At 41.3% G+C, this 23,667-nt stretch overlaps 1 protein-coding gene across 1 annotated transcript; it reads right to left on the minus strand.

Moving 5' to 3' along the window:
* Positions 1-252: 252 nt before the first annotated feature.
* LOC119868276 (ragulator complex protein LAMTOR5-like) lies at positions 253-23,489 on the minus strand. The gene is made up of 2 exons (XM_038588787.1): positions 23,448-23,489; positions 253-534 (listed from the first exon to the last, which is right to left on the minus strand). The coding sequence occupies exons 1-2, from the start codon at positions 23,487-23,489 to the stop codon at positions 253-255; spliced, it is 324 nt and encodes a 107-aa protein (XP_038444715.1).
* Positions 23,490-23,667: the final 178 nt, after the last annotated feature.

Here is a 23,667-nt window from a genome sequence, read left to right on the forward strand (position 1 = left end):
ATCATGACCTGAGCCGAAGGCAGATGTTTAACCATCTGAACCACCCAGTTGCCCCAAACCATGATCCCTTCTTACTAATATTTTGATAAGTCAGTCCATTGACTGTCAAAAAGCAGCTTACTCTAAAATTAATAGAAAAGTGCCCAATGCACACTAAATAAATGGCCTGACTACTTTAGTAGTTGTACAAGATAATTGATATTGGTAGGATCAAGCCCCTATGACGCACTGCTGGAGAACTGATATCAGACGTCAAGAAGCCATTTCATGCGCTGCCACTGCAATGCCTTCATGTTCCTGGATCATATTGTTCCCATTATCTGATTCTAGACACACCACAGGAATATCAGTGGGGGCTGAGGTCAGCTTAGCTGCTTGCTGGGCTAGAACAGGTATCACCCCAGCATGCTCATCTGACAGGGTCCCCCAGCTGCCCAGATTAATCCTTGTGAATCTGTGCACAGGACTCAACAATGGATTCTTCAGTGTGTCCTTCAAGTGCTGCTCCAAGGGGGCCTCCACCCCACCCGTCGACTACCTGGCTCGGGATCCCCCATGCTGTGTATTTCAATGTTCAGAAACAGATCTGTGTTTCCATTTCTGGCAATACTAGATGGTAGATATTCTTCAAAACCCCCAACTAGGGGACATATATGAAGCCTGGATGAAAATACAACAAATTCCTTCTGTCTGTCCATCTGTCTATTTACTGAAACAAACTCCTTTAAAATATACAGCTGGATTTGAAGGCAGTAAAGAACTCCAGGGGTCCAAAGATGGAGGGGATGCTGTGAACCAGAGTGATGAGCAGACGATGATGGTGCTGGCTGCCCTGCCCAGATTGAATCATTTTTGGACCTTGGTAACCAGGAGACTACTGGGCAGAGTTTACTAAAAAACAAAACAAAACACAAACCAAACCAAAACAAAACAACATTAAAAACTGGGGATCCTGGGTGGTGCAGTCTGTTAAGCATCCAATTCTTGGTTTGGGCTCAGGTTGTGATCTCAGGGTCATGAGATTGAGCCCCGAGTCTGGCTCCACACTTAGCAGGGAGTCTGCTTCAGATTCTCTCTCTCCCTCCGCCCCTCCCCACTCCCTAAAATAAATAAAAATAAATCTTAAAAAAATTAAAAGTATTTTTTTAAAAAAGGGAAAGTGATATGTGATGAACCAGGAGTCTATGGAAGTCTATCACCAGCAGGACCAAGAAAGAAGCCTGAGGCCCAGACAAGTCTGGAATCCTTCTGGGGCTACCCACTCAGTGAAATGGCAGGAAACAATCCTCCTACCAGCAATGGAGATACTAAACAGTTTGATAGACTTGGACTCGCTTAGAGTGAGAAAAAAATCTCCCCTTAGTTACAGGCGCTCCCTCTCACAGACCAGGGCTGGAATATCTGCTTTCCCCCTGCACTGACAGAAGCTACAAATGACTCTCCAACTGCCAGACCTAATGGACATTTTTCCCTCCTTCCCCTTGTGGATTGTCCTGAGGCATTTGACACTGTTGTCCATCAGTTCTTTCTAGAAAGTCTCTAGTGTCCTCACTTCAATAGCATTGCCCTCTCCCGGTCCTCTTTTCACTCCCCGGGGATAATGTTCCTCTGTCACCTTAATGTTCCTCCCCTGATCTACTGGATTCTTTCTAGGGTGCCACCCTCAGCCCATAACTTATCACATATGGCTTTCCTTTTTAAATTTTTAATTTTATTTATTTATTTATTTATTTATTTATTTATTTATTTTTAGGTTTTTATTTATTTATTCACAAGAGACACAGAGAGAGAGTTAGAGGCAGAGACACAGGCAGAGGGAGAAGCAGGCTCCATGCAGGGAGCCTGACGTGGGACTAGGATCCCGGGTCTCCAGGATCACACCCTGGGCTGAAGGCGGCGCTAAGCCACTGAGCCACCAGGGCTGCCCTAATTTTTAATATTAAAAAAAAAAAGTAAAGTAACCTCTACACCCTATGTGAGGCTCGAACTCACAATCCCAAAATCAAGAGTCTCATGCTCTAACAACTGAGCAAGCCAGGTGCCCCACTGCATATTGCTTTCTGATTGATCTTACGTGATCTCATAGATTTAATCACACCACTTTTAATCTGCATCCTTGCCCAGAACTTTAGAGTACTTTATCCAAATTCCTGCTGTGCAAGCTCTCTTGGATGTTCCCCAGATACATATAACCCCAAAAGTCCAAAACAAAGCTCATCAGTCTTTCCCCTAAAATGTTCTCTATCTTTCATCTACCAAAGGACACAGAGCTGGAACCCTAAGGATTATACTAGAATTCTCCTCTCGCCATCCAGACACTGAGCCCTGGTAGTTCCACTTACTAAATATACCTCAAACCCACCACCCATTTCCCCAGCCCTGCTACCACTGCTTCAGTTCAAGCCATCTTTTTCTATAGATCGTTGCAAAAATCTCCCAACTGGGTTTTAGCTTCTACTCATGCCGACTTCACATCCATACCCAGTGCCACCTGAATGACTTACCTAAATGGTAAATCTGACATTGTTAAATTTGTTTTCTATTTTTATTCTTTTTTAAGATTTTATTTATTTATTCATGAGAGACAGAGAGAGGCAGAGACATAGGCAGAGGGAGAACCAGGCTTCCTGTGGGGGGCCCCGATGTGGGATTCGATCCTGGGACCCAGGGATCACACCCTGAGCTGACTGCTGAGCCACCCAGGCATTCCTGTTTTCTATTTTTAAAAAGTATTTTTATTTTTTATTTTAATTTTATTTATTTATTTATTTATTTATTTATTTATTTATTTAATTTTAATTTTGAAAATAGTTTTTGAGACATAAGTGACCTATAACATTGTGTGTTGCTTTGATACATTTACGTATCACAATATGGCTACCACCATGGCTTTAGCTAATACCTCTATCATATGACATAATTATCATTTCTTCTTTGTGGTGAGTGCATTTAATATCCAGCCTCTTTGGAAAAAAAAAACAAAAACAAAAACTAGTCTTTTGCTAGTCTCTGAAGCATATAATATTGTTGACTATAATCACTATGCTATGCATTAGATCTCCAGAACTTATTCAGCCTCTAGTTACAAGTTTGTACCCTTTGATCACTATGTCTCCGATTGCTCCATCCGCCAGCCCCAGTAACTACTACTTTACTCTCTGTTTCTGTAAATTCAGCTTTTTTAGATTCCATGTATACTTAATACCTCGAAATACTGTCTTTCTCTGTCTGGCTTATCTCAATAAGCTTAATGCCCTTGATGTCCATCCCTGTTGTTGCAAATGGTAAAATTTCCTTCTTTCTTGTGGCCGAAAAAGATTGTATATACATGCCACACTTTTCAATCTTGGAAAATAGTATATATATACAATGGTGTATATATACCACACCTTTCGTATGCATTCATTCACTGATGGACACTTAGGTTCTGTCTGTGTCTTGGCTATCATGAATAATGCTGCAATAAACCTGGGAGCCCAGATATATTCTCCATCTGTTTTCCTATCTTTTGGATATATACCCAGAAGTGGGATTGCTGGATCACACGGTAATTATATTTTTAATTTTTTCAGGAACCTCCATACTGTTTTCTGTAGTGGCTGAATCAATTTATATTCCCACTGTCACTTTCTTTTTTAAAACCCTTGCACACTGCCTCATTTCCTGCCAAGCTGTAGAGCATGGCATAGCTGGCTTGGAATAGCAAAAAAGCCCTTCGTGAGCTGGTCTTTGGACAGCTGTCTAGTATCTTTCCATACCAACTGTGCCCAGCACGTTCTTCACCAGCAGTTCCAGTGCGGCTTGCAGCAAGCCACGCACAGCGTGCTGTTTATTATCTCTAGGCCTTTGTTCATGCTGTCCCCTCTGCCTTTCCTGCCTCCAGCCTCCTGGTCAGTTGTTATTTGTCCTCCTCGTCACGCCCAGGCCCTCTCTTCCAAGAGAACACGTCCTGTTACCATGGTCCCCTATGCATACCACCAGCATAAACATTTTTGTCCCTGTATGTTTTTCTCTCCAACTGAGCTGAAAGCTCCTTAAGGGAGGAGACCCCCATCTTGCTCAATGTGGCATCTTAGCATATAATAGACACTCAATACATGTTTACTGTCTGAACTGGAACTGAAACACAGAAAGTAAATATCCGTAAATCAGGTAATGACATATTGATCTTATAAAAATGAGAAATGCTCTTTAAGAAAAAAAAACAAAACAAAAACCTTTTTCAAGGAATACATCAAGGTATGAAGAAGAAAGTGGTAAATTCCCCAGAGTCCCAACATTTGGAAAGAGCCAGCAGCAACAGATCCAATGACGGAAACAGAGACCATAACAATCCAGGCACCCTGAAATAATTTCCTAAGAATACAGTTGGATTAGATATGTTAGATCTAATAGGGTATGTGAACTGAAATGACACTGTACTGCAACTTGAGGAAAATAAACAAAACTGGAGTGAATCTGGAGGAATATTCTGAACCATCCATGAATGTTTCCACACCATGAGCAACATTAGTGAGCTTTTAAAAGTGATTCAAACTCCCAAGCAAATGATCTGCATTTGGTAGAGTAGTTAACAACTTCAATTACTGTGTAACTTTGGGATTGGTTAAGGTGTTCCCAGGAGGAAAGGAAAGTTTTACTCAGAAACAAAATGTGTTGAGTTAAGCAATGGGGAGTTCAAAAACAATTATTATTAAGAGCTTCACTGTTTTTTTTTTAACTGTGCAAAATTGGTTTTCATTACTTTCACTCTTGGTTCAATAAAAAGGCTTTTAAATTGGCTCTTTTTAGAATTTAATAAGCTCCTTAAAAGCGATGCAAATATTTCCTAAATCCTGAAATAAGCTTTCTACTGCATTCAGATGTGCCCATCCAAAAAGTTTGATTGCAATCAATAGAATTTAAGAGATGCTCCTAACTGAAGGATTACTTAGGGGGAACATTACAGAATATAATGTAGGAGAGCCACCTTCCCTGCTTCTCAGGAGCTTACATTCTGGGACAAACATGTTCTTTTGTTCTGTAAATATTTTTCACAAAAGGTGATAACGAGTCTGGCACTGGGCAGTACACAGTAGTGATGTTTCTGTAGCACCAACAGTAAATAGAGACTCAACGGGTCACTACTATATAGTTACATAGCTCAAATATCTCATCTTCACCTTTATGGCAGCATCAGTACCAGAGACAGGAAAATCATAAGAGGAACTAGGTTGAGTCAGTATTGCCAAGACTTTTTTCAGTTGCCTGGTCTCACAACTTCAGAGCAAATGGCAGTTTCTGTTTTAAGTAAATTGATCGGGGAATCCCTTTGAGGAATTCACAAGAAAATAGCTAGTCCTCCATCCTTCCAAATCCAGCAATTGGTTTTGGCAATTGGTTTCTCGACTCTGAACCAAAGGGTTCTGCTTTGTAGGTGCTTTCTACAGAGTGATCAAACAGTTAAAAGTCTGGACTCTGGAGCCAAGCTATCAGAGTTTCAATCTCAGCCTCTCCCCCTTAAGAGCTCTGTGATTTTGGACTACTCCACATCTTTCTGCTTCCATTTTCTCATCTTTATAACGGGGATAATACTACTATCTATTGTAAGGGAGCAAACTTTGGTATCCCAAGCTCTATTGCTTATTTCAAGCTGGTTATTTTTAAGAGACCATGGACACCCTTTTGTAAGAGACATTTACATGTATAAGGGAAATCTCCATTTGTAATGGATCTCCCTCTCTGTAGCAGGAAGAGGAGGATATCTACAAATCTCTAGAAACTCTGTGGAGAAGGGAGGGAGTTAAATCTGCATAACAACCTTACCCTTCATTACTGAGTTTTTCCTGGTACCCTTATAACTGACTCCCATCTCTTTTGTTTTTAGCTCAAGATGGTTTTTAAGGTGATGGCTTCAGTCATTTGTGGGAGTTACTCAGTTTTCCTGGGTCTCTCCCATAAACACAGGAGGCATACATATTGTTAAACTTGTGTTTGATTTTCTCCTGTTAATCTGTCTCGAGTCAGTTTGATTTTTAGACCAGCTGAAAGAATCTTTGATGAGTAGAAGAAAATTTTTGCTCCCCAATAGTATATAAGGTTAAAATCAATAGTAAATGCTTGGTAATTTGTAACTATCTTATTTTCCAAGGGAGGGAATGGAGAGAGAAAAGGGCCATGGATAGAATAGGAGTTAAATGAACACACTTAAGAGGTGGGAGTGTGTGTGTGTGTGTGTGGGGGGGGGGATGATGGGAGAGGGGGAGGCAAGAAGGCAAGCCAGAGAAGAAAGTAGAGAAGGGGCAGTGAAACTGGAAGATGGATAACAGGGTGGTGTCCTAGAAAGTAGGGAAAGACGAAATCTCAGGAAACAGGAAGGCAACAGCTTCAGACACTGTAGACAGTTTAAGAAGGAAAAGACCACTGTATGTAGGAGGTTCTTGCTGAACATTAACAGGTCAGCACCACTAGTCAATATTCCTTTCTTGTTATGTGGTTTGCTTTGAAATAGTATAACTGTTAGCCCTTTGCTGGAGCGGGTGGGTGGGGAGTTTTTCCTCTACCCTTCTAGGTTCTTAGTTGAGACCTCCTCCTGCTCATGATAAAAAGACAAATTAACAGGAGAAAACAAAGATACATTTAATAACTATATACCACCTGTACACATGGTAGAAACCCAGGCAAACCGAGTAACTCCCTAAAATGGTCCAAGCCACCATCTTAAAATATCACCTTCAGCTAAGATAAAAGAAATGTTTTGGGGTGGGGGAGCCAGTTATAGTAGGTGACAGTAAACAAGAGTAGGGTTCTTGTGAAGATTTAAGTCCCTGCCTTCCCCACTGATCAGTTTCTAGAGATTTAGAGTCCTCTTCCTCTTCCTGGTACTGAGAGGGAGACACCCTTACAAATGGAGATTTCCCTTATACATGTAAACATCTCTCACAAAAGGGAAGCTTTTGCTCCCATTTCAGAGCTTCTTCTGTATCTACAGTTTCTTAAAAATAACCAGCCTAAAATAATCTTTATGCCATAAAGGCATATTTTGGGGTGGCATGTTCTGCTCCCCTTTATCTGCTTCCTCCATGATCATATTTGGTCACTTTCTAAAAAGGTAAAATATTGTGTAACCACATACTGTCTGGCTCTATAGCAAGAGCTAGAGCAATGATTCTCAAGTTCGCATTTTCAAAATGCCAAGACATGTAGTTTTTATAATAATAATACAAACTCTCTACCATGATGATGACTAATAATAATAATCAAGAGCAATTTAGCACCGTATACTTTTTCAAGAAATTTTCAAAACCATGATCCCATTGAATTACATCTCAGAGTACCACAATGAATATAAGGTCCCACAAACATATTTAAATTAAGCAATGAACCAAAAAGATGCCTAGTAATTCATTTAATATTATGTGACAAACTGTTTCTGGGTACACGCTTTTTGCCACATACTAAGGTAATAATCTGGGAACTGATGGATGGAAAGACCTAGTCCTGACCTCAAAGTTCAGAAGAGAAAGAGATAACCAACCTTAATGTAATGTGATCACTCTGTGGAAGAGCAAGACATAAAATACAATGTGGAAAAAATAAAGGACCCACTTAGCCTGGGGGAGTTTAGAAGGTTGAACTGAAGAGGTAACATTTGAACTGAATCTTGGAGGCTGAGTAGAGATTTGCTGGGTGGAAAAGAGAGAAAAGGAAACCTTGCTTTTTAGAAAGTAGTCAGGTATTTTGACATCAAAACAAAATATCCCTAAAGGGTTGTGCAAACCTACAGACTTTCTTGCTAAGACAATTACAATATTCAGACACTTTAAGTTTACACAGAACCAGATGGCCTGGGCAGCCAGGTGGCTCAGCGGTTTAGCGCCGCCTTCAATCTAGGGTGTGATCCTGGAGCGCCCGGATTAAGTCCCACATCAGGCTTCCTGCATGGAGCCTGCTTCTCCCTCTGCCTGCGTCTCTGCCTCTCTGTCTCTCATGAATAAATAAATAAAATCTTAAAAAAAAAAAAAAAGAACCAGCTGGCTTATTTGGAAGGAAATTTTTTTAAATTTATTTTTTATTGGTGTTCAATTTGCCAACATATAGAATAACACCCAGTGCTCATCCCATCAAATGCCCCCCTCAGTGCCCGTCACCCAGTCACCCCCAGCCCCTGCCCACCTCCTTGGAAGGAAATTTTTTAAAAAATTTTTATTGATTGATTCATGAGAGACACAGAGAGAGGCAGAGACACAGGCAGAGGGAGAAGCAGGCTCCATGCAGGGAGTCCGATGTGGAACCCTATCCCCAGTCTCCAGGATCACGCCCTGGGCCCAAGGCAGAGGCTAAGCCGCTGAGCCACCCGGGCTGCCCTGGAAGGAAATTTCAACTTTTAACTATATTTTGTTTTGTAGCACTGTGTGCCTAACAATGAAATATTAAAAAGAAAAAAGCGGGTTCTATTTTAACTGGATCTTTGCAGTGCACCAAAAGAGGAAGGAAGATAGGCTACAACAGGGTCTGAGAATATTCAGTAAGAATAATTTTCATATGAGATCATAAAAGAGTCTGCATCTGGTGTCTGAGGGTGTGTCAGGGATCCCCAAGACCACAAAATGTTTGATAATTCACTGAGAGGACTCGTAGGACTCAGCATGTAGTCTGGGCTAAGATTTATCATAGTGAAAGGACATGAAGCACAGTCAGCAAAGAGAAAAAACACACAGGGAGACCAGGTGCAATTTTCCAAAAGTCCTTTCCCAGTGGAGTCACAAACAAGTTACAATAACACGTGTGAAATGTTCCCAACCCTGAAAGCTCATTAGAGACTGAGCCCCCAGGGTTTTTATTTGGGGGTGGTCACGTAGGCACCCCTTGCCTGGCACGTACCCAAATTCCAGCCTCTCAGAAGGAAAGCAGGTGTTCAAGCATAAACCTTAATGTTTGCACAAACTGTTTAGGCCCAGCGAGCCACTCTTATCAGTTCTGGAAATGGTGGGAACTCTCCCGAAATTCAAGTTCCCAGACTCCAATCATGGGCCAACCTTGAAAGGAGACCTTTCTAAGGATAAGCAGTTAGGCATCACATCTGTGTTAACTCTTTTCTGTAGTAGGGGCAATATTTTTCTCGTATTTTTCCTCCCCACAGGTTGTGTCATTCATTAGTCCAGTCTTTTAAGATCTGAAGCAATGGCCTATGAGTATGCATACTCTTTACATATTTGGGCTTGAGGGTGTGTGTGTGTGTGTGTGTGTGTATGTGTGTGTGTTTTAAACAGTCATAGTACCGAACATGGCCTAGACATTTTAAGACATTTTAGTTGCAAATATTTGCAAATATTTGTCTGGCTTTCCATGGCTAATACTTTTGAAGTCCTTAACCAGATGAGTAATTACAAGAAAGTATTATGGCCTAGTGTCAATGTTCTATTTTAAAATCATTCTTCAGCCATTAAATTTTCTTCGCTGGCTCCTAACATTGGTTTTCTATATGCGAGTACTCAGGGCGAGAACAGTAAAACACACCGCTGAACAACATTTCTTCTTTACTCCAGTCACAGTTGTTTCTTTAAAGTCCACACCTCATCTGTCACATGTGGAACAGTAACTACATTTTTAGTTTGCTTGTGGCTCTGATTTTTACTTTTCTTTCTTGGTTTGCTGTGTGCTTTTTGTGTATGTAACACATAATCCTATATAAAAGCAAAATCAAAGCTTCTCAGGCAGGTAAGTATTTGAAATCAGTGATAATCACATTTTATTCAAATGAATGTTTCACTTCCTGATAATTCTTCTAGATGATCTGATGCCCAAACCTTACAAATCAATTACCTTCAACTTTTACTCCTGGGAGATTATTTCAAATAATGAAACTTCCTATATATGCTCTTCTTCAGATCTTTATCCCCCAAAACTTATTTTGATTGATTATGTATTTATTTTTTATTTATTCTTGGAATAAACATTTATTTAATGTACATCATATGCCTTCTAGGTGTCAAGTACACAAATAATAAAGAAAACAAGGTCACAACCTTCAAGGAATTGAAAGTCTAATAGGAAAATCAAACAAATTTTAAACCTTACAAATATCTAGAAAACATCTGGTATACAAGTGTAGAAGAGGAAAAATTTTTATTCTACCATTCTAGGTTCTTTTGGCTGGTCTATTAAATTGACATATTAAATTGACATAGAGAGATGAACAGAAGAAAAGCAAACTTAATTTTGTACTTATGGGATCCCCACAAGTACATGAGAGGCCCAAAGATAGTCAGGCAATTGAGATTTATATGTCATCCTGAGCTAAGGAGAAGGGAGCAGGGTCTGGGGCTTCAAAGCAGAGGAAGTAAATTTATAGGAAGATGAGATGAGCAAATGTTTGGTAAACAAATATTTGTCATGCCAGGTAGATGCAATAGGACACAGAGAGGACTTGGAACAAACAGACCCTGGTGAGCCCCCCCACCCCCCTTACCACACCTAGCCCAGACTCTTTGTAGCTATCTCTGGCAATAGCTCTCTTCCTGGACCAGGCCCTCTCTCTAAATTGTTAGAGGCAGTTAGGAGGGAGCTAAAAAACTCTTCCTGAGTCCTTTGGGTCTTGATTAGGACAATGTTAGCTAATCCCAATGGGGGATTAGGAGGGCCTGACCAAAGGATAGAATTACTCCTAATTCAAGTCCACATTTTAAGCTGTATTCAAAACATAGAGACTATGATTGGTTTGGACAACATATATAAAATGCTATCTCTTGGGATCATCTTGAGTAACATATATATTGTCTAGCAAAGAGTGGCCAGTCACACAATACATGCTTTGTGTCACTTCCCTTTCACCATCCCCTATAGAACACACCTTGAACTCGGGGCACCTGGGTGGCTCAGTGGTTGAGCATCTGCCTTTGGCTCAGGGTGTGATCCCGGAGTCCTGGGATCGAGTCCCACATCGGGCTCCCTGCAGGGACCCTGCTTCTCCCTCTGCCTATGTCTCTGACCCTCTCTGTGTCTCCCACAAATAAACAAATAAAATCTTTTTTTTAAAAGATTTTTATTTATTTATTCATGAGACACACACACACACACAGAGAGAGAGAGAGAGAGAGAGGCAGAGACACAGGCAGAGGGAGAAGCAGGCTCCATGCAGGGAGCACAACGTGGGACTCGATCCCGGGTCCCTAGGATCAGGCCCTGGACTAACTGAAGGCAGCACTAAACCGCTGAGCCACCGGGGCTGCCCCATAAATAAATAAAATCTTAAAAAAACACCTTGAACTTTTGTTTCCTTCCCCTTATTCATGTGCCGCAGGCTGCTCATGATGGCAGTGTGGGTGTGGGTGTGAATGTGAGGAACTAGTGATGGTGAGGACAAGTTAAGAAGCTTTGATGGAAAGGAGACTGAAGACCATATGAGGCAAAAACCAAACCAACCAACCAACCAAACAAAAACACCTCTTTATGGGGCATTTTTTTTCCAACTAATTTTTGCATTTGAAAAAAAAAAATGTGAGTTGTAAAAAAGGACCAATGCCAAAGTCCATTTAAAAAATTGAAAATTCCACCCTATTCTACTCCCATCTTCATGAATAACCAGTGCTAAGAATTTGTGTATCTCTTTCCAGAATTCTTTTATATACCAAAACACATATACGCAGAATTTGGTTGTTTGGTTTTACAAAAATATCACATTATACATACTGTTGCGCAACACACTTTTTCCACCCAAATATATCCCTTGGAGATCGTTCTTGTTAGTACATGAAGAGTTAACTTGTTCTTTTAACCAAGGTATAGAATTCCATAGTATGGCTAAACTGTACATTTAAACAATCTCCTACTGATGGACTTTAAGATTGTCATTACTATTATTATTTTTATTATTATTACAAAGTACTATAATTGCCATCTTTGTGCATTTATCTTTGAATGAGCGTACAAGTATTTCTGCATTATAGATTCCTAGAAGTAGAGTCAACAGTATATATTTCAAACTTTCATAAATAACATTGGGTCTTTCTTTAGCCTAGTGATTCCCAGTGGAGTGAGAGAGACCTGCCTCTCTGTGTTGCCTGGGAAACTTGTCAAAACCACCTGTGCCCACTTCCCCTGGGCCATCCAGACATGCTCACCCCCAGCAGACTGGTAAGTAGGGAAAGGGGGAGAAATGATGTGTATAGTTCCCTAGGTGATTTTCCGCCATGCCTTCCTCTCTTGAGGACCATTGCTATGGCTGCTCTAATTAGGAGATTGATGCTGTGAGTTAATTCCCTTCCCACCGGAGAGAATTGTTGGCCACAATCCCTGCAAGAGAAAGTGTTCCTTTAATATTTGTGAACCCTGTATTCTTCCAGAAGCAACTCTTTTTTCCCTAGAGTCAACATCATTTACTGTGAACATCTCCCTGTTCAAAAGAATAGGTCAGTGATGGTCCCCAGTGCAGGCCTCCGGTCAAAACCATATTTAAGTACTTACAGCCAAAGGGCCTGACTTGCCTCACTTCTGTCCTGACCACATACTCTGGGCAACTTTCTGGAACACTCATCAGTAAGAATGTTGATTTTTTTGGGGAAACAAAAAAAGTAAATAGAGAAAACAGTAATGATTGCTCTCAGCAATATAGGAACCGAGAATTGAACATAAAAGGCAAAAAGATTGTTAGCTCTCTCAACGACTTGCAGATGGACAATTTCATGTTTCTGTAACTTCTCTGAAAAAGAAACTTTAACCTAAAGGGGCAACACACTTTACTAAAATTCAAAGGCCCAAGATTTAAAAGAAAGGACTAAGCTTTAAGAACTGCATTATTGGTGAACCCTCTTGCTCTGTCATAGACCCCAACAATTAAAACCAGCAAAAGGGGCCTGGGTGACTCAGTACATTAAGCCTCTGACTCTTGATTTTGGCTCAGGTCATGATCTCAGGGTATTGAGATGAAGCCCCTCACGGGGCTCCCTGCTCAGCACAGAGTCTGCTTGGGATTCTCTCTCTCCCTCTCCCTCTGACTCTCTTCCCCACTCACTCTCCCACCCTCTCTCTAAAATAAATAAACAAATAAAATCTTTTAAAAAAAACAAAACAGAAATAGACAAGACTGCTTACCTCGTGGTCTTACTGAAACCCATTGTGCTTATTTATTATCACACTTTCTTGAGGCATTGGCAATTTTGCAATGACTGGAACATTCCAACCACCAGAACGGAAAAACCCTGATAGCAACAGAATGCCTAGGAACCACACTTCACGTGTCCCCTTCTCTGTCCATGATCATGGGCTGAATATATAACACCCTGACCCATGGTCATGTGCTCTCTGCACACTCTCTTGCACATGCCCCTTGAGCCTCTCTCTATAAAACTCTAGATGTCCATTTTGCTGGTAGAGAGGCGGTTGTTAAGATTTGAGCCTGCCACCTCCCCCGGCTGTTGGAACCCAAAATAAATTTCTCCTGTTCTCTTTTCCAAAACCGAGTTTCTTGAATTATTGGCTTCTCTTGCAATGAATTTATCTGAGTTTGTTCCGGCAACAGTGTTGGCAAATCAGCCAGGAGCTGGGCTTTTGATGTGTCCAGCCCCCTGGGGATCCCCAGAATGAAGCAGGTGGCAGTGGCAGTGCCAGGGCCCACCTGTTCGTTTCCTGAGTTAGTGGCTGTGATAGATCAATTACATGATTAGTTAAGAAGAAAGAAAAATGGAAGGTGGGGATATTAAAAAAAAAAGTTTTCAAGCACAGGAAACACAACAGTATAGAGGATGATCAATAGCTGCTCTGTTTTCACCATGAATGAGTCCCTTAGACATAGATTTGAATGACACATGAAGGCAGATTTACTGCATTTCTTTTTTTTTTTTTTAAGATTTTATTATTTATTCATGAGAGACACACAAGGAGAGAGAGAGAGAGAGAGAGAGAGAGGCAGAGACACAGGCAGAGGGAGAAGCAGGCTCCACGCAGGGAGCCTGACGTGGGACTCGATCCCGGGACTCCAGATCACACCCCAGGCCAAAGGCAGGCACTAAATCGCTGAGCCACCCAGGGATCACCCCTACTTCTGACAAAGACTCGCTCCTTGACCAAACGTGAGTCAGGCTCCTCTGGGCACTCTTCTCAACTAGGCCCGAAATTTGTTTTTTTTTTTTCCCTTGGTCCACTGAGATTCGTTTTAATAAGAACCCTGCTAGGTCAATTTAGCAAAAATCCCCACTCTCAATATCAGGTCAAATTCCTCATCCCTCACCCTCCATATTTTATTATTCTGGTCTGCCTGAAGGCAGGAATCCTGTCCAATCAGTTTAGCCAGAATGTTCCTTACCCCTGATGTTACTCCTTCTAGTAATTTTCTGTCCACTTACCCCTACCCTGCTCCTTGGCCATCATCTCCACTTGTCCTTTGTATTCAGAGTTGAGCCTAATCTCTTTTTTCTTGTTATCCGCACCCCCCCACCACCACCACTGTGGTCCCTCTTAAATAGAAGGAACACTTTATGTGAAGTTATTAAGAAAAACACAGTAAATAAAGGTAAGGTTGTTATGCAGATTTAGGTCATTGCTTTCTTCATTGTTAAGAGTTTCTAGAGGTTTAGTCATTCTCCTCTTCCTATTAAAGAGAGGGAGACACCCTTGCAAATGGAGATTTCCCTTATATATGTAAAAGTCTTTTTCGGAAGGTTAACTTTTACTCAGTTTTCAGAGATTTTCCTATGTGTGCAGGAGGGTTCATTTTTCTCCACATTCTCACCAGCACTTGCCATTTCTTGTCTTTTTGATTTTAGCCATTCAGATTAGGTGTAAGGCCATATCTCATTGTGGTTTTGATTTGCACTTCCCCGATTAGTGCTGTTGAGCATCTCCTCCTGTCTCTGTTGGCTAAATAAATCTGTCTTAGTCCACTATAACAGAATACCATAGATCAGGTGGCTTATAAACAGCAGAAATTTATTTCTCACAGTGCTGGAGGCTGGGAAGTCCAAGATCAAGGCACCAGCAGATCTGGTGTCCAGAGAGCCTGCTTTCTGGTTCACTGACAACTATCTTCTTCCTTTGTCCTCACATGGCAGAAGGGAACAGGGAGCTCTCTGGGATCTCTTTATAAGGGCACTAAACTCAATCATGAGGGTTCCACTTTTGTGATCTAATATCACCTCCCAAAGACCCCCACATCCAAATACCATCATATTAGGATTAGGTTTCAACAGACATAAACAGTTAGTCTATAGCATTCCATCCATCCAACTGGAATGGTATGTAGCCATTAAGATGACAACTGGTCGTGATTGGCAATAAAAAATCTATCACATATTGTTCATCAAATATAACAAGTCATAGGACAACACATAACATATGATCCCTGTTATATAAAATTATACACATAGGGGTGAAAATGTATAAGAGGAAACATCATTTTCACATATCAGAGATGTCCTAAGGCCTCGACTTCCTGTTTATATAAAACTTGCATCATTGGGAGACCAAAAGTTGACTTTGTTCCCTGAGGAAAGGACTCAATACTTTTCCTAAATGTCCTGGAAAAATTTAAAAAATCATCAAAATGCTTCGTTTACAATGCTTTAGTCCCAGAGAGTGTTTGCCTATATGAGTATGCCCTATATGATGAAGAATTTGAAGTTTTATTAGGAAGAAAATCAGTTCTTTTTTTTTTAAAGATTTTATTTATTTATTCATGAGAGACACAGAGAGAGAGTCAGAGACACAGGCAGAGGGAGAAGCAGGCTCCATGCAGGGAGCCCGATGCAGGACTCGGTCCCAGGACCCCGGGATCATGACCTAAGCCAAAGGCAGGTGCTCAACCACTGAGCCACCCAGGTGCCCGAAAATCAGTTCTTTAAGTGGCACACCTTAATTTCTCATTTTGGACAAGTCATACAATGCTATCTGAAGACAATGCTACATTTGGATTCACATATTCAAATACTAGAACCTCCAGATTTTTTTTAAAAAATAGCCCAAGAAAAGTAGGGACGGTTCATTTTCTCTGAAAGTGTCCTTATGTTCTATGTCTCAAAGGTGGCTCCTATGGCTTCAGGCAGACCCTTTCATCCTGTCACTGAGCCCTGTTACTTCCTTGGGTTCTTTCAGGGCAACTTCTTTGTTACAAAAATAGAAGTGTTGGCCAAACTATTTAACAGCAACGGTGTACCAGCCTCTAAGTTTGAGCTTCAGTATAAAAGGAGCGCTATGTTTCAGGAATTCATTTTAAAGTTTCACCTCTTGGTAAAATATTCAGTGTGCTTTGGGATATCAAATCCCCTATGGGGTTTGTCTGTTTCACAGGCCTCTGAACTCATGTGTTCGGGGAAGAAAATATCAGGCAAAACTCGAAGCTAGAATTTAGACTGGAGAATATAATTGTAGATAAGATTTTAATGGCACATGTTAATTGCTAAGAGACCTGGGAGGGCCCCGTAGAGTATGCAGCATCCAGAATAAATGGCTAGAACACAGCATCTAAAAGAATCAAAGCATCCTCTCGTACCCCCATCCTTTCCAGTAACTTTCATATATTTTGCTTCTGTATCTCCCTATAAATGGTGAGCACATTGCTGCGTTATTGGGCAGTCTTGAGTCGTCTAAGAGAAGCTCCTCTGGTTAAAAAATAATAATGCCATTGTTCCTTCTGTGCATGACACAGTAGCTTTACCCTCTGGCAAAATGGTGTCTGGGTTGCCTGCAGCTCTCATATAGGGGTGCAGGGGTAGATACTCGAGCCCTGCAGAGCCACACTGGCCTCATTTAAGGCTTAGTGCTAAACACCAAGTTAGCTGGCGCATTGGTCACTGCAGAGGTCCATGGTCCCCAAGCATCTATACTTCATTTGCCTTCACCCTTGGCACTTCAGTGCACACCAGCCTGACTTCTACTTCCAGCACCTTCATTTCTTAGGCTGAGGGCATGCTCTGACCACCAGAGCCAGCTTTCCCTGCCAGGAATTAATGCCCCATCCCCTCCTAGCAACCTCAAAAAATGATGGACAGGAGTTGACCACATATAAATACAACTTTAAGAGAGTAGATCCTTTTTTTTTTTTTTTTTTTTAAGAGAGTAGATCTTAAAAGTTCTCACCACAGGAAAAAAAATGTAACTATGTAAGGTAACAGATGTTAATTAGACTTATTGTGGTGATCGTTTTGCAACGTATATAAATATCGAATCATTATGTTATGCGCCTAAAACTAATATCAGTTTATATGTCAGTGATAGGTCAGTTAAAAAAAAATACATCGACTTTCTAGTCCCCCCCCAGGCAGAATAATTCATTTTCCAAAGTTCCCCCACAGGGCTAGGACAATGACCCACAGTAACAACTCGCCCAATGATGGACTATGCTTTCTGTTGCTTTCTGTTCTCTGCCCTCCTTTCCCACTTCTCTGGGATCACCTTCTGAATAAACTACCTGCTTCCAAATCCTTATTTCAGGATCACTTCTGGGAGATCCCAAATGAAAACACAAACAGTGATGAAGTGCAGGAAGGAAAGCAACCAATATCCCCTTGGGTCTTGGGTCATAAAGATGGGGGAAGACAAGCATAGCCTTTGGAATCTGACATGGCTGGATTCCAATCCCGAGCTGTCTATATCCGAATTCTGTGACTGCCCAGGTTTATATATTATCTCAGAGCCTCAGTTTACTCACTGGTAATGTTCTCCCCCTTGGGCTGTTGTATTTGACAAGATAACAGGTGTAAAGGGCTCGGAATATGGGATGAATTTGGAAGTGGATGAGATTATAATGACTGCAAACCCCCCAAGGCCTGCCCCCCAGGCTACAGGATGAAACATAAAGCTATACTTTCCATAGTAAATAGCTTCCCAAAGAGAATATTTTTTCACACTTAAGGGCATTGTTCCAATTTCTCCCAAACACTCAACGTGGAAACACCCCCTACTCCGGCCTGATTCCTGCAAACGATATCTTTTAACATCTAAGAGATGAAAATTCACCAAGTTTCTTGAGAGGTTAATGTCTGCTCTAACTCATCACCTGAAATCAAGCCGATAATCCTCAGTCACACAGATCATGTGGGATTTTTTTTCCACATGTAAATATACGTGGGGGGAACAATAAGCCCATCACATAGAAGTGGTAAGCTTTGGGGAATGTGGGGAAGTGTGAAGAATATCTCTCATCCGGGATCCCTGGGTGGCGCAGCGGTTTAGCGCCTGCCTTTGGCCCAGGGCGCGATCTTGGAGACCGGGGATCGAATCCCACGTCAGGCTCCCGGTGCATGGAGCCTGCTTCTCTCTCTGCCTCTCTCTCTCTCTCTCTCTGTGTGTGTGTGTGACTATCATAAATAAAAATTAAAAAAAAAAAAAAGAATATCTCTCATCCCCAAGGGACCCCAATGTCCACTGTGATCTCATCCAATCCCTGGGGGGTACTTGGGGCTTGTATTTTGAGATTCACACCCATTGTGAAATCAATTATGTTTATTACTGCTTTGGTGTGTTTTAATGGTGAGGATACCCTCATCTCCCTTAAGGGCTGAATCATAAGGATGCTTTGAATTTGCACTGTACTTGTACTCCTCCAAGTGTGTCAATACATGGTATCTTATTTTATTTTGTATTCCAAAAGTTCTCACATACAGAAATTGGTCCTTTTTCTCAATCAGAATTTTTGTAAGCTGTTCCACACTTCTCCTGGTTATGTCCCTCTGGGATTTATAAACCAAATAAATCCCTCCCCCATATTAACACCTTTCAATATCTGCAGACCACAGCCATGGCCTGTTCCCTTCCCTCCTTTTGTTCTTTTATCCATCAAATTCACCTCAAACTGATTTGAAAATCAGGGTTGGGGAACTGGGTAAAAGCGCCATAAAGCACCATAAAACTCCATCGGCAGTGTCTTCACATAGATTTCTACATTTCCTCATCCGTCTTTCCTCTGATTTCTTATCAACATTTTTGTGCCCCTTCTCTGGTTTCAAGAGAAAACAAATATTCTAGGTCAAAATGTCAGCAACACCACAGTACGAAAGAAAATTTCAACCCTCGGGCCTGTAAAATCTAAGACAGAAAGAACTCCAGCCGTCTTGGACTGTCTCTCTCCTCCATTCCTGGTTGAAGGCATTGCAATCCTTTGCAACATGTCCACAAAAATCAAAGAACACAGCTAATGTGGATTTAGCATTTCTATTCCTTGTAGTCCATTCAGACATCTTAATCTGACAGGACTGACGGCTGAGCAGACTTCCCTGTAACTGTACACACACACACACACACACACACACTCACGCACATACGTGTCATTCTGCCTCTCTGCACTTCACCATCCCATTCTCACTGCGAGTCTGGTCTCCACGTGACTGTGCCATAGCCAATCTCCCACCAGGCTGTGTCCTAGATTCAGCTTCTGCCTCAATTAAGGAAACATGGGAGACAAAGCAGCACTTATTTTTAAATTAAAAAGCCTCCCGGCTTCCTCCCTTACAGACTGCCCTGAGTGTGCTGCCCTGATCAAAGCCGCTTTGAACACTCCTCTGTCTGGCAGGCAAGGGAAAGGAGGTTGCCTGTAGAAACCGTTCATGTAAAACATTAGAGCATCAGGAACATGGGAGGGGCCAAAGTCCGTGTGGAAGAGGCTCATAAGTTTGTCTTGGTTTCAGGAGTTCTCGAAGGCCATGATTAAAAACAGAAGGTCCGTGGTTCTAACTCTTTTTACTTATTCTAATTCTTACAGGCATTTCTTACAAAAAAAAAAATCATTCCTTCCTTCATTTGTTTGTTTATGTATTGCTTTTTCCTATCCTTGTCCACTTTAATTCTTCTCTTTTTTCTTTTTAAAGTAATCCTCCCACACAATATCTTTCTCAAAAGATTCTTTTGTTCCAGTTTTTATTACCCTTCCCAGTCTTTTAACTGCATTCCTTGCTTCTCTTTCTATTCTAAGAAAAAGAATCACTGACCGATTTGTCATTTCTTACCATTTCTCACCCCCTCTAAAATTGACTTGAAAAAAAAGTGTTTAGAGTGGTAGGATTCATAATAGACCCAAATTGGAAACAAGGCAAATATCCATCAACGGAGAATAAACAAGTTGTTATCTATCCATACAATGGAGTATGACTAGCAATAATGAAGAAACAACTACTGATAAACACAACATGGGTGAATCTCAAAATAATTGAACAAAAAAGAAGCTACACAGAATGGAGTATGTACTGTATAGTTCCATTTAGATGAAGTTCAGGAATAGGCAAAACGAATCTGTGGTGAGGGCCATCAGAATAGCCTTGTGGGGAGATAGATTATTGAACGGAAAGAGGCCTAAGGGCACTTTTGGGGGTGATGGAAGTATTCCTTACCTTGACAAGGGTGTGTTTTACATTTGTCAAAACTCATCAAACTGTATGCTTCAGATCTATGCATTTCACAGTCTAAATGATGTCTCCATTTTAAGAGATATGGTTTAAAGAATTTTAAAAAGGAGGCAATTATTAACTGTGGCACTTACATTATGTGGCTTATAACATCACTATTTAAAATAATTTTTCTGGGGCACCTGGGTGGCTCGGTTGGTTGAGCATCTCCCTTCAGCTCAGGTCATGATCCTGGGGTCCTGGGACTGAGCCGCACAGAGGGCTCCCTGCTCGGTGGGGAGCCTGCTTCTCCCTCTGCCTGCCACTCCCCCTACTTGTGCTCTCTCTCTCTGTCTCTGTCAAATAAATAAATAAAACCTTTTGTTTTAATTTATTTATTTTTAAAGATTTTATTTATTTATTCATGAGAGACACACAGAGAGAGAGAGAGGCAGAGACACAGGCAGAGGGAGAAGCAGGCTCCCCACAAGGAGCCCGACGTGGGACTTGACCCTATGAGCCTGGGATCAGGGCCTAAACCAAAGACAGATGCTCAACCACTGAGCCACCCAGGCATCCCAAATAAAACCTTTGTAAAAAATCATTTTTCTGAAGACCAATACTGTGGGAAAGTTCTTAAATGTGAAAGGGGCAGGATGCAAAATCCTACGTAAGAATGGCTCAGTTTTTCATAGGGAATGTTTCCTACAGCATATGCCTGGAAAAAATGGAGGAGTTAAAAATGATTTAAAGTGAAAGCACTCCTCTTCTTTCCATATAAGAAGTTCTGCCTTCCTAAATGTTTGATTCTGACAGTTACACAGAGCAGGACCGTGAAGAAAAGGCAATAATTCTTCCAGAGAACCACAGGCTGTAGCTTTTTGTCTACTATGGTCACCCAAAGGGTTGTACGGCCTTGCCTGGAAAGTGAATGGATCCTGGAAGTCTGCTTTGTTTTCTTCCCAAAGTCCCTCTGTTTGGTTTAGCAAATCTCTCACTTGCTTTCTATTCCTTTGTCCAAGTGACCAGAACCCTGTTAGCCTGCCCTCCAGTGGGCTGATGACCCATAACTCCCTTCCTTCCTTTTTTTTTTAAGATTTATTTATTTATTTTAGAGAGAGAGAGAGCAAGAGCACGTGCAAGTGGGGATGAGGGGAGAGCAAAGAGGGAGGGAGAGGAAGAGGGAATAAATCCCAAGCAGATTCTTGCTGAGCGTAGAGCCTGACAAAGAGCTCATCCCAAGACCCATGAGATCATGATCTGAGCCAAAAACCAAGAGTCCAATGCTCAACTGGCTGAGCCACCCAGGAGCCCCACCACTGGTTGCTTCTTAAACCAGATGTGGTCAACCATGATATCCAGGCCATAGGCACAGGGTTTTCTAACCTTCACTAATCTAAGTAATTTCAGAAAAAGTGAAATAACCGTGGGAGAACTAAGATTCCTGCAAAATGCAACTGACAAGTCCACAGTATTTTCAATAAGCACTGATGGGGGTGGTGGGGCTTCTTCTTCTTTTTTTCCGCCCAGATAGAGTTTAACAGAAGAAGGTGCAAAACCTACAGGAAGTGATAAAGGGTTTATTTTGGTGATTCTTAGACTTTTTTTTTTTTCCCAGAGAGGATACAAAGAAGCTGATCACTCTTAAAAAGAAAGAGTAAGAGAATAGGTCACAGGTGAAAAGAACTAAAGCACGATGGGGTCTTTGATGCATACCAATCAAGAAGAAAGTGAATTAAAAAAAAGCATAAACATTTGAGAAGGACAAACTACATTTTCTCATTCTGTCCTTATTCCTTAATTCACTGATGAGTATATCTTTAGGAGAGAATCAATCCTCATTTTTGTGGAGATAGAGGAATACTTGTCTTTGAATGACTACTTTAATTCCTCTTTGAGGAAGGGGTGTTCCGGGGATTGAAATGAATAAGTAGAGCACAGAGGATTTTTAGGGCAGTGAAGATCTTCTGTATGATACTATCATGATGGATACATGTCATGATATATTTGTCCAAACCCGTAGAATGTGGAACACCAAGAGTGAACTCTAATGTAAACTATGAACTTTGAGTGATAATGACATGTCAATGTAAGTTCCTCAATTGTAACAAATGTACCCCTCTGGTGGGGAATTTTTTTTTTAATTTTTATTTATTTATGATAGTCACACACACAGAGAGAGAGAGAGAGGGGCAGAGACACAGGCAGAGGGAGAAGCAGGCTCCATGCACCGGGAGCCTGACGTGGGATTCGATCCCGGGTCTCCAGGATCGCGCCCTGGGCCAAAGGCAGGCGCCAAACCGCTGTGCCACCCAGGGATCCCTGGTGGGGAATGTCGATAGTGGAAGTGACTAGGCAGGTGTGGGGGCAGTTGGTATGTGGGGAATCTCTGCACCTTCTTCTCAATTTTGCTGTGAACCTAAAACAGCTGTAGAAAAATAAAGTCTTTAATAAAAGAAAAACCTATAAAGAAATATAACAATAGTAATTTCTAAAAGAAGTGCTGTATTGGGGTAGACACTGTTATTTACATACACAGTATCTATTTCCCTCTGTCCTTCTGAACAGAACCCAATTCTGTTCAAGCATCCTCCTCACCTCCACAGAGCCCAACTGACCCAAGACCCCTTCCTTAGCTCCAGTAATAGGTCTTGATTGCTCTCAGCTATTCAAGGCAATTGCACTACATTAGCCAGTGATTGGTCCAGAAATCCAAGTTTAAAGGCAATCAGTGGATGGCCTTCCCCAAGCAACTGCACCCATGTGACCTTAACCCACCTGATCACACTGTAGGAAAGGACTTTTTGGCCATGGTTCGGGGAGATGCTTTCTTGTTATCTCCCACTGAACATGATGAGCATGCTGGTACTGGCAGCCACTTTGCGACCATGAAAGAGGTCAGACTGAGGACAACAAAGAAAACAAACAAAAACACATGAAGGAAGGCAGAGCTAAGAGAACTGAAAGAAGGAAAGCAGAGTGCTGCTCAAATGGTGCCTTGAGCTTGCATTACCATTGGGCATTTTGACATTTTTAAGCCGGTTTAAGCCTTATTTCTGTTACCTGCAACAGGAAATAATCTGATACAGGTTTTCCCTACTTGAGAAGTATATGTTGGTTTCTACGGCATTTTTTTTGCTCATATAGATCAATAATTACCTTGGCTGCACTCTGTAGCAACCAAGTATTTTCAAAATCCATCACGCGCAGTTAATTGTGTCAGTCATTAGTAATAAAGCTCCAATAAGTCTAACCAAGATTGTAAACTCATAGGGCTTGATAAAATCTGCCAAAATGGTCAGTCATTTATTTACTCATCCAACAAGGAATTATTGAGAACCTAATATGCATCAAGCATTAAGTAATGAGAAGTGTGCTA

The sequence above is a fragment of the Canis lupus genome, chromosome X, assembly GCF_011100685.1.
Source record: "Canis lupus familiaris isolate Mischka breed German Shepherd chromosome X, alternate assembly UU_Cfam_GSD_1.0, whole genome shotgun sequence".
Lineage (NCBI taxonomy): Eukaryota > Metazoa > Chordata > Mammalia > Carnivora > Canidae > Canis > Canis lupus.